The 12,011-nt window shown below is 48.9% G+C and overlaps 1 protein-coding gene across 2 annotated transcripts in view; it reads right to left on the bottom strand.

Annotated features, from left to right (window-relative positions):
- The window catches only part of LOC147097724 (uncharacterized), a 342,880-nt gene that overhangs the window by 159,625 nt on the left and 171,244 nt on the right, over window positions 1-12,011 (bottom strand). For both annotated transcript variants that reach the window (XM_085971762.1, XM_085971763.1), the window contains 5 exons: window positions 8,531-8,584; window positions 6,475-6,528; window positions 2,475-2,528; window positions 1,468-1,512; window positions 1,330-1,383 (listed from right to left, as the gene is read on the bottom strand). In XM_085971762.1, coding sequence (XP_085827888.1) covers window positions 1,330-1,383; window positions 1,468-1,512; window positions 2,475-2,528; window positions 6,475-6,528; window positions 8,531-8,584 — 261 coding nt within the window. The remainder of the gene's footprint in view (window positions 1-1,329; window positions 1,384-1,467; window positions 1,513-2,474; window positions 2,529-6,474; window positions 6,529-8,530; window positions 8,585-12,011) is intronic.

The raw sequence follows: 12,011 nt of genomic DNA, 5'->3' as shown, positions 1-12,011 counted from the left end.
GTGCTTTTATATTCGGAGATAAATTGAATGGGTGGAGTCCTCCCCAGAGGAAAGTGTGAAGCACTGGGTGTGTAGGAAGGGGCGAGGTAGAATCTCTCTACTATTTGCATTTTCTCAATCCCCCGATCTCCTAACTCCTCAAAAGTGAATACTTACTCACATTAAGGTAGTTCTCCTTAGAGCAGAGAAGACCAAGAGGATATTTGACAGAGGCGTTTAAAATCACGAAGGGTTTAGACAAGAGTAAATACAGGAAACTTTCGTTTAACCGGAGGTTAAATGTCCGGAGAGCTCTACCTACCGGCAAAATTCAGGAGCCGTTTCCTATAAGTTTTTTTACTTCTTTTTTTGCTTTTTTTTTTCCAGTCAGGCTCTGCAAGGTCTAGCTGAAGCTGTTGCTTAGCTACAGAGATGCTTTTAAGCTGCGGCCGACTGTTTTGAAGCTGTTGCTAAGCAACAGGGTTTGTTGCTAAGCAACAGGGTTTGTTGCTTCACACGGAGCTCAGAAGCTCCGTATGTTTTAACATTAGCGCTGGTTTCTACGGCAGTTTTGATGGTACGGCACCAGCTCGGTCCCGTCAGTGCCGGATACCAGAAAGTTTCCTGTAAAGAGAAACTGTTTCCAGTGGCTGAAGGGTCGAGAACCAGAGGACACAGGTTTAAGGTGATTAAGAACCAGAGGCGACATGAGGAAAAACCTTTTTTACACAACGAGTGGTTAGGATTTGGAATGTGCTGCCTGATAGGGCGGTGGGTACAGGTTCAATAGTGGCCTTCAAAAGGGAATTGGATAAATACTTGAGGGAGAAAAAACTACAGGGATATGGGGAAAGAGTGGGGGAGTGGGACTAACTGGATTGCTCTTCGAAAGAGCCGGTGCAGACTCGATGGGCCGAATGGCCTCCTTCTGTGCTGTATGATTCTATGATTAAGCGTGTGCAACTTCAATTTATCTTCTCTCGTCAGTGGCAAGTTTAGTTCTAGATTTCCCCGAACTTCTGTAATACAACCTACAAGTCTACCAGAAAAATGGGCAGGTGACCAGTGCCCAGACCAGAGCTAGTAGCCTCTTTCTCCCACCCCTTGTTGTTGGGGGGGGGGGGTATTTGCCTTCCATTCAGAGCCCCCTTCTCTTGACAATAAGGCTGAGAGCAAGGAACCTGTGGGGAAATCATGGCACTGACTCTCGCCCGTACCACAGCGCTTGTTGAAGAAAATTCCTATCCATCTATCAATTCCCGAGGTGCCCTTGGGGCGTCCCTCCCAACAGCAATGGATTGGCCTAATTAGCGAGGAACCACAGAACCAATGCACATTATATCAAGGTACCTGTTGTCCTGGGGTGCCAATACCTCCTCTTGGTCCCAGTAAACCACGCAGACCCTAGGAAAAAAGAGAAAAATACAGAATTAAACATCTGGTTTTGAACGAATACGCAGCGAGCCAATTATAAAGAGCCTTACTCACCGGTTCACCAGGCAAACCTCTGGGTCCTACAGCTCCGTCACTGCCCTACAAAGTCGAGAGAGAAGGAAGGAATCAGTGGCATTCCGGGTCATACACGGACAGCAAATGATTGGCTGCCATTTGTCAATTCCTCCGCACGGTTTCCTTTATATTAAGCAAGGTTTTGCTAAAGAGAAACAGGTTCTTTAAGAATCATTTCGAGAAGAGTAACTCTGAATACAGAACAGGGCAGGAAATGGGGCCTGACTTTACTCAGGTTACAGGGCTATCCTAATACTCTATTCATGTTGAGGGGCCCCCAGAGAGCAGGCTCCTTCAGGCAGCAGGGAGTTATGGGAGATGGTAATGGCTTCAGCATGGTGATCTGAATCTGATTAAAAGAATCCACATTGCCAGCACGGAGCTACGCAGACAGCAGGTTAAAATATTCAATATTGTACACATATACATGTATGTATGAACATAGGAACAGGAGGAGGCCATTGACCCCTTGAGCCTGTTCCGCCATTCAATTACATGGCTGTACAGATTTTTTTTTTAAATTCATTCATGGGATGTGGGAGTCATTGGCAAGGCTGGCATTTATTGCCCGTCCCTAGTTGCCCTTGAGAAGGTGGCGGTGAGCCGCCTTCTTGAACCGCTGCAGTCCGTGTGGTGAAGGTGCTCCCACAGCGCTGTTAGGGAGGGAGTTCCAGGATTTTGACCCAGCGACGATGAAGGATCGGTCGATATATTTCCAAGTCGGGATGGTGTGTGAGACTTGGAGGGGAACTTGGAGGTGGTGGTGTTCCCATGAGCCTGCTGCCCTTGTCCTTCTAGGTGGAAGAGGTCGTGGGTTTGGGAGGTGCTGCCGAAGAAGCCTTGGCGAGTTGCTGCAGTGCATCTTGTAGATGGTACACACTGCAGCCACGGTACGCTGGTGGTGGAGGGAGTGAGTGCTTAAGGTGGGGGACGCGGTGCCAGCCTCAATGTTTGAGGTTTAATGCCAAATTTAATGCCACACTTACCCTTCCACCATCCTCTCCGGGTGGGCCAGGTGGCCCCTTTGAACCACGGTCACCCTGAAAAAGAAAAGACTGGATGTTATAGAGGAACACAACCAGGATTCATGGGAGGAGAAATTCGGTGGAGCCGCAAACGGGGCGCCCAGCTCGCCTGGGCGCCGGAATTACCGCTGCGATCGGAGCAGTTGCGACCGCCGGAAGTTCAGCTTGTGCGCCCCAAGAGGGAGACGGGGCGAGGCTCGAGGCGCTCCACGTCCCTCTTAGGGCATTGAAACTGAATATCGCAGCGCTACGTGCCGCAGTGCCACACGCCGCGGCACGGCGCGCTGCGGTACTGCAGGCCTTCCTCCCATTCTTAAGGGGGAGGGGCCTGCACCAGCGCGATCAGAGATCGCGAGTGCCGGCAAAAGAGCCCGGCACCAAGGAGAAGTGCTGGGCTCTCGGAAAACAGCCGGCACTGCCGCGGGGGGAGATCAGGAGCCGGGGACGGAGGTGCTGGCAGGTGGCTGCCGAAAAAAACGGCCGCCCCGCACCTCCACCTTAATTTGCGCCACTCCCGCCACAGGTAGGCCCCGTGAACCGGGCGCGATTTGCGAACGGCGCTACAGAGGCGGGCGCTACCAAATATCGCGATCGGGGCGGTAGCGGGGCGCTGCGCACACCGATGACGTCATCGGTGGCGGTGCAGCGCAACAGGCTAACGCCGCCATTAGTGCCCCAGCTAAATATCGCGGGAGGCGTGGCCAGTGGCGCTAAAGCCACTGAGTGCCCTCTTTAGGCGCTAACTGGTGGCGCAGCCCACCGAATTTCTAGGCCATGATGTTTAAGGTCTTTCTTACTCAAGTGCACCAACGCACAGGACTTCCTCAATCGCAAAGATGAAATAGGATTTGTTCTCCCTCTCCGGCAAAGTGAAGAGGCTTGAATTCTCCAGGTATTTGTTGGAAATAAGCAGGACAAGAGAAGTGACTAATAAGATTAAATCAGCACTATGATGAGAATATATATATTTGCATTGTTATGGGGACTTATAATCCGAGTGCATCAGAGCGAATTACTTTATTGCAATGATGACTATGTAGGAAAATATAATTCTGCAATGCTAACGCAAACTCGATGGGCTGAGTGGGCTCCTTCTGTGCTGTCCTATTCTATGATTCGAAGTCTTGTAGCCAGCAGCGAGATGAGTGGTGAGATTTATCTTAACTTTGCATGGCATTTGATGAGAGGGGAACCCTGGCCAGGACAGTGGGGAAACTCTCTACTCTTCCAGTAATACCAGGGGACCTCTGACGTCCGCCTGAGCGGGTAGGCAGAACCTCAGCTGAACATCTCAGCTGGCATCCCTGTCCAGTCCACGGCACCTTGGTGCTCCAAGCCGCCTCGCCGCCAAGCCATCACTACCGCACTCCACACCAACCGGACGTGACTGCGGAGAATTTCTGCTTTCCAATTAATTTCTTTATTTAAGTTGATAGGTCACTGCCTCAACAATATGGATGAAGCATCATCTCAACCCAAAACTAATATTTAACTGGGCCCCGGGGCAAGAATTTAAAAGACCAAATTAAGAGCTGAAGAGGCATTGGAGCTGACTGGGCGCATGGAATAATTTATTATATCCAATTTAAATGAGACTCCGGACGACATTAATTGCTGCTTTTCAGTCCCATTTTCTGCTGCTGTCTAAACTCCTACATTGTAATTCTGGTGCCTTCTCCACTTTCATAAATGGAAAGAAAAGAAAGAGTTGCCAATAGATAGACCTTTTCATGACCTCAGGATGTCGCAAAGCACTTTACAGTCAATGAAGTACTTTTTGAAAGTGTAGATAATCTGTTTTTTTTTATGTTGGTTGAGAGATGAATATTGGCCGGGACACCGGGGAGAACTCCCCCTGCTCATCTTTGAATAGTGCTGTGGGATCTTTTACATCCACCTGAGACGGGGCCTCGGTTTAGACTCCCATCCGAAAGACAGCACCTACGACAGTGCAGCGCTCCCTCAGTACTGCCCCTCCGACAGTGCTGCGCTCCCTCAGTACTGCCCCTCCGACAGTACAGCGCTCCCTCAGTACTGCCCCTCCGACAGTGCGGCGCTCCCTCAGTACTGCCCCTCCGACAGTGCGGCGCTCCCTCAGTACTGCCCCTCCGACAGTGCAGCGCTCCCTCAGTACTGCCCCTCCGACAGTGCAGCGCTCCCTCAGTACTGCCCCTCCGACAGTGCAGCGCTCCCTCAGTACTGCCCCTCCGACAGTGCAGCGCTCCCTCAGTACCGCCCCTCCGACAGTGCAGTGCTCCCTCAGTACTGCCCCTCCGACAGTGCGGCGCTCCCTCAGTACTGCCCCTCCGACAGTGCAGCGCTCCCTCAGTACTGCCCCTCCGACAGTGCAGTGCTCCCTCAGTACTGCCCCTCCGACAGTGCAGTGCTCCCTCAGTACTGCCCCTCCGACAGTGCAGCGCTCCCTCGGTACTGCCCCTCTGACAGTGCAGCGCTCCGGCACTCCCTCAGTACTGCCCCTCTGACAGTGCGGCGCTCCCTCAGTACTGCCTCTCCAACAGTGCAGCACTCCCTCAATACTGTCCCTCCGACAGTGCAGTGCTACCTCAGTCCTGCCCCTCCGATAGGAGCAGGCTCGAGGGGCCGAATGGCCTACTCCTGCTCCTATCTTCTATGTTTCTATGTGTCCTCCCGAGGCCAGAGAGGTGGGCGCATCATGGAGCCCTGTGGGCTGAACTGAAATTAACTGCTCCCATTAATTTCCAAAATGCCGAAGTTCCCGTTGTGTTGAGAATTAGCAGCAACGGAGCAGAATGGCGAACGCGCACCTTTCAAAAACCTGCAGGCAGTACTTTGGACACCCCCATTCAAGACACAGCGGAGCAGAGTGACCCGTCAGATACCAACGCACATGGCCAAATCGTCACAGGGGGTCGGCAGGGCAGGGAGATTGCTCTCCCGGGACAGGAACAGTCTCCCGGCTGGGCCGCATGTCTACTTTGCCAGACGTGTGTAATAAGGATGTATTTTACCGTTATATCATCGGCGTAATTACAAGAGATGCAATAACTGTGGGGTCACAGAGGTCTCGTTACTGAGCAAGGTCCAAGCAAGCTAAATGGGCAATGGCACCGAGTTAAGGTCCCCACCCGAGTCATGAAGAAACATAGAAGATAGGAGCAGGAGTAGGCCATTCGGCCCCTCGAGCCTGCTCCGCCATTTAATGAGATCATGGCTGATCATCCAAACTCAGTACCCTGTCCCTGCTTTCTCCCCATATCCCTTGATCCCTTTAGCCTTAAGAAATATATCCAACTCCTTCTTGAATATATTTAATGAATTGGCCTCCACTGCCTTTTGTGGTAGAGAATTCCACAGGTTCACCACTCTCTGGGTGAAGAAATTCCTCCTCATTTCAGTCCTAAATGGCTTACCCCTTATCCTTAGACTGTGACCCCTGGTTCTGGACTCCCCCGCCATCGGGAACATCCTTCCTGCATCTAGTCTGTCTAGTCCTGTTAGAATTTTATAAGAAGATAAATGTCCCCGGTTTGATCCCTACTCTGTGCTGAATAATCCGATCGCCGTTACGGCTAACAGTCGGAGAGGCCACTTACTCCCAGCTGCACAATTTCTGAGTTAATAAAGACATAAAATCAGCCAAGTTTCTGCTCCTGATTCCTCTCCAGTGAGCCTTGCTCAAAGTGTGTGTCTGTATAATGTGCACACGCCACGTGAGGGAAGCTTTCTGTTTGACTGCGATGTCCGCCCTAGTCCGATCACCTCACCGTCAACTCTCACACGTGAATGATGGCCACTTGGGCAAGGTAATGGGCACCAACCAGTTGCTGCGGTGAACACGCTCCAATGAGGAGGCCAATGTCTTCAGGAGGAGGAAGAAATTATAAACAGACATAAAAAAAATGGAACGGTACATTACACCAGAAGCGAGCACATTTCTACAATCAGAGCTTCGAGAGACAAGCACCAGTGTTTCTCTTACCCTGTGGCCCTTGTTTCCAGGCAAGCCAGGTAGACCATCGAACCCCCTTTCACCCTATCACAAGACAAGACAACAACTGATTAGTCCATACCATAATAGGCCAATGAATAAACACTGGAGCTAAGAAGAGGAGATGCTGCCATGAGGGAGGTTTACATCTCAGAGTATGTACAATGCACAGCATAGAAACAGGTCATTCAGTCCATTCTCACGAGCCTCGTCCCACCCCTCTTCATCCAACCCTAGCTGCGCGAAGGTTCTGATTCCTGGGATGAGGAGATTGTCCTATGAGCAGAGATTGAGTAGACTAGGCCGATATTCTCTAGCGTTTAGAAGAATGAGAGGTGATCTCATTGAAACATGTAAAATTCTTACAGGGCTTGACAGGGTAGATCCAGGGAGGGTGTTTCCCCTGGCTGGGGAGTCTAGAACCAGGGGTCACAGTCTCAGAATAAGGGGTCGGCCATTTAGGACTGAGATGAGGAGAAATTTCTTCACTCAATCTTTGGAATTCTCTACCCCAGAGGGCTGTGGAGGCTCAGTCGTTGAGTATATTCAAGACAGAGATCGATAGGTTTTTGGACTCTAAGGGAATCAAGGGATATGGGGATCGGGTGAGAAGGTACAGTGGAGGTAGAAGATCAGCCATGATCTTATTGAATGGCGGAGCAGGCTCGAGGGGCTGAATGGCCAACTCCAGAGCTCCTACTTTGTATGCTTTTTGATTCTATAAGCCAAAATTACAATTTTAGTTCTGAGTTTGCCCTGACACAGACAGTTCTAGTTGAAGGCAATGCAGGGAGAGGATGAACCCAACTGCCAGAATGTAATGACGAGTAATTTTGCCACAAAAGAATATTTTTGCTACCTGTACTCAAGCGTCACTTCTAAATTCAACAATATTTAAATGAGATTTTAAAATTCTAATACAGTGCAAAAGGGAACAGCGACTCTCAATTAGGGAAAGATATAAATCAATCACAGTTTAATATTCAGTTTACAGGAACAACTCCAGGGCCTGCTCTGCGTAATTGAGCACATTTATTAGATCATATAATTGAATCGTCTGAGAGCCTTTTTAAAATATTCTATTTCTTCCCCTTAGGTGCGGAGTGTGGAATTTCCGTCTGTATACACGGACTGAAAATGAAGCCAACAGATTACAAAGTGTTTACAGCTCAGAAAACAGGCCATTAGGCCCAACTGGTCCGTGCCGGTGTTTATGCTCCACACCAGCCTCCTCCCTCCCCTCTTCCTCTCACCCCATCATAATAACCTATTCCTTTCTCCCTCATGTGTTTATCCAGCTTCTCCTTAAACGCATCTGTGCTATTCGTCTCAACCACTCCCTGTGGTAGCGAGTTCCACATTCTCACCACTCTCTGGGTAAAGAAGTTTCTCCTGAATTCCCTATTGGATTTATTAGTGACTATCTTATATTTACGGCCCCTAGTTCTGGACTACTCCCACAAGTGGAAACACCTTTTCTACGTCTACCTTACCGAACCGCTTTCATAATCTTAAAGACCTTCTTTAATTTTAAATTGGTCAGGGTTAGAGGGGGGGGGTGGAGGGAAGAAAATATCAGGTGCCTGCTCGTAATCGCGACACAGTGACTGTAGCTGGAAAGCACACCTGTTGTGGTGCACCCCATGGTCGATTAGCTTGCTAACGCTCACGGTCGAAAGAAAGAAAGAACGAAAGAAAAAAAAAGGACAAAAATGAAATAAAGACTCGCATTTCAATAGCGCCTTTCACAACCTCGGGACGTCCCAGAGCCCTTTACAGCCAATGAAGTACTTTTTGAAGTGTAGTCACTGTTGTAATGTAGGAAACGCGGCAGCCAATTTGCGCACAGCAAGTTCCCACAAACAGCAATGTGATAATGACCCAGAAAGTCTGTTGTAGTGATGTTGGTTCAGGGATAAATATTGGTCCCAGGACACCGGGGAGAACTCCCCCTGCTCTTCTTCGAAATAGTGCCCGTGGGATCTAAATAAAACGAATCCTGTCCACGGTGGCAAGCTACCCCGGCTTCTCTGGATAAAACACCAACCTTTATTCCGGGTTCACCCGATAACCCTCGGATTCCATTTACTCCAGGACGCCCCTGTTAAAATAAAATAAAAAAACAAGTTGCAGTCACACATTGTAAACTTTTTCCGCCAGGATTAATTGTGACCACAGGTTGCATCCATTCGATATTGATTAACATTTGCATTTTGATAGTTTATTTCACATCAAAACATCCTCGCACACCATTGATTCTCTTATTGAAGTTGCTAAGTCGGTAAATTCAGCCACCATTTTGTGTCAGCAACATCTCTCAAATGGCGACGAGGTGAGTGAATGCCCAGTTAATCTGCTTGTGTTGGTACTGGTCAAGGGAAGAATGTTGACCAGGATCCTCCCCCCCCACCCCCAAGACTCCATGACAACCACTCCCCCCCCCCCAAAGACTCCATGACGACCCCCCAGGACTCCATGACGACCCCCCAGGATTCCATGACGACCGCTCCCCCCCCCCAAAGACTCCATGATGACCCCCCAGGACTCCATGACGACCGCTCCCCCCCCAAAGACTCCATGACAACCCCCCAGGACTCCATGATGACCCCCCAGGACTCCATGATGACCGCTCCCCCCCAAAGACTCCATGACAACCCCCCAGGACTCCATGACGACCCCCCAGGACTCCAAGACGACCGCTGCCCCCTCCAAAGACTCCATGATGAACCCCCTCCTCCCAGGACTCCATGACGACCCCCCTCCCCCCAGGACACCGTGACAACCCGCCCACCCACCCACGGACTCCACGAGAACATTCTACTCTATATTTTTACATAATGCCGTGGCGATGTTCAACACCCACCTGAACCATGGGGTTGTGGACAGAACCTTAATCTAATACCCCATCCGAAGGACAGATCTTAAAGGGAAACTCCAGGAAAAGACCTCAAGGGCTTTTCTGCATTTTCTTTCCGTGCTGAGAGCAGACTAAAATTGGTCAATGTATCGAACATAAAGTGGGTTATTTTCCACCCTCAGCACAAATCAGCACCCTCAATACCTCCTCTCTGGTGAAGAAGGCCCAGCAGCGCCTATATTTCCTAAGGAGGCTGAAGGGATGTAACCTGTCACCCCTGATCCTCTCTAACTTTTACCGCCGCACAATAGAGAGCATCCTGACGAACTGTATCACAGTATGGTATGGCAACTGCAGCTACTATGACCGGAAAGCCCTGCAGCGGGTAGTCAAAACTGCCCAACGCATTACCGGCACCCGGCTACCGACCATAGAGCACATATACCAGAAACGCTGTTTACGGAGGTCACGGTCCATCATCAAAGACCCTACCCACCCCAGCCACAGTCTGTTCACCCCCCTGCCATCTGGGAGACGCTACAGATGCATTCGCACCCGTACGACCAGATTTAGGAACAGCTTCTTTCCCAGGGCTGTCATCCTACTGAACTCCACAAATAAACTCTAAAGCCTGCACATCTGCCAATGCACTTTATTATGGTTATGTTTATGTTAATATATTACAAGCCAAATGTATGTTGAATGTTTAAATGTCTTAATCTAAATGTACACTCTCGGGAGCCGCAAGCCTACATTTCGTTGTACTGCACTTGTGCACTAACAATGACAATAAAGTTGATTATGATTATTATTATTAATAAATCTTGCACCCCATGCGAGGCGGCCATTTTGTCATCACCAGCGCACGCAAGTTTTAATTGGATAAATGTGAATTTAAAAGATATTAGGAAGAACTTCTTTACTCAAAAAATGCTCAATGGGATAATTTCCCTAGCTGGGCAGTTGGAATCTACGATGGAAGAGGAGTTAAAGACGGATTGGATAGGCTTTGGTGGGCGGAGTTACCTTTTCTCACCTTTGGCTTTTCATGTGCTACTGTGCAAGTAATTAGCTTGTGATTGTTACTAATTAAATCATTAAGCTTGTTCAAGCATTAATTCATCTCTCCCCCTTCCGTGTGTTAAAAAAATAACAGGACTGCTAATTTACATTAAACTACTAAGCTTGCTGGGATATAAATAGCTGTTTTACGGAGTGTAAAATAAAACTGTAAGGGAAGTAACGGGAACTTGTAAGTAGCAATCATTACTAACTGTTCAATCAAAGCTAGCTGTTCTCAGCAGGGCAGCTGGACTGGGCTAAAAGAGTAGCCAGCATTCACAGTCCAGGCTTGAACATGAAGATAGGCCACATGGGCAGGGTACCAGATAATGTGAGAGAGAGAGAGAGAGCAAAAGAGAAAGAGAGTGTGAAAGAGAAAGAAAGAGCGTGAAAGAGAGCGCAAAGGAGAAAGAAGAGAAAGGGTGAGATAGAAAGAAAGAGAAAAAGGAGGAGAAAGAGAGAAAGAAGATGGAGAAAGGGAGCGACACAGAGCAAGAAAGAGAAATGTAGAGAGAGCATGCATGAGACAGAAAAAGAGATGTGGTGAGCGCAGTAAACAGGTGCAATATTGTCCCATAACATCACAAGAGTGATGGGAAGCCAGTTCTGATTCCGGTTCTTCGCTGAATTCCTGATCTCTGTGCGTACCACTGCGAGAAGGTCTCAAGCAAAGCCCGGGTGGCTTTGTGCAGGAATGTACATGTCCTTGTACGCAATCCAAGACTGCAATGAAAGATCTCAGCCAAGCTTTGGGATTACAGAACAGGAGCTTGGGCTCCCGCCAGTTCATTGCGAGCCCTCAGCCAAGAATGTCACATTATATACCATTCACTGAGGAGATTCAGGAAGCCCCAATCATTTACGCCAGATCGTTGAGTGAACGATGTCACAACAGCTCCAGCTTTGAAATCTCGAGGACATTTTTCTAAAACACAACTAACTGAGATGTTCCCAACATCAGGTATACATGAGATTTAAACTCACTGTAGAGTACAATGTTCTTGTGTTCTTGTATTCAAAGCAGAGATCGATAGATTTTTGGACTCTAGGGGAATCAAGGGATATGGGGATCGGGCGGGAAAGTGGAGTTGAGGTAGAAGATCAGCCATGATCTTATTGAATGGCGGAGCAGGCTTGAGGGGCCGAATGGCCGACTCCTGCTCCTATTTCTTATATTCTTATGAGATGCTGCAGCAGGTCCATCATCACCACCCCTTGAGATACAGGCAGATCAAGATAGTTAATGTCCCAGTTATACTGCAGATTTTACATTGCTACAGCACAGATTCCACTGTCAAAAAAACTAGAGTGTAACCAGGGAGGAGGAGAGAAAGATTGAGCGCACAAGAGTGATGCAAAGGTCTCATTCAAAAGACGGCACACCTCCCTCCCCTCAGTACTGCACTGGGAGCGTCAGCCTAGATTTTTGTGCTCAAGTCTCTGGAGTGGGACTTGAACCCACAGCCTCCTGAGTCAGAGGCGAGAGTGCTGCCCACTGAGCCACGGCCGACACATGAAGCAAGTTGGTTGCAAAGATCAACGGCCCACGATTTCCCTCAGATAATATTCCACTACGGGAAGTCAATTGTTGAAACTCGATTAATTTTGC

This window comes from Somniosus microcephalus, chromosome 31, assembly GCF_052327205.1.
Source record: "Somniosus microcephalus isolate GS21.2 chromosome 31, FLI_Smic_1.0, whole genome shotgun sequence".
Lineage (NCBI taxonomy): Eukaryota > Metazoa > Chordata > Chondrichthyes > Squaliformes > Somniosidae > Somniosus > Somniosus microcephalus.
The sequence above is the reverse complement of the archived record's forward strand: the minus strand, read 5'-3'. Positions and strand labels throughout refer to the sequence as shown.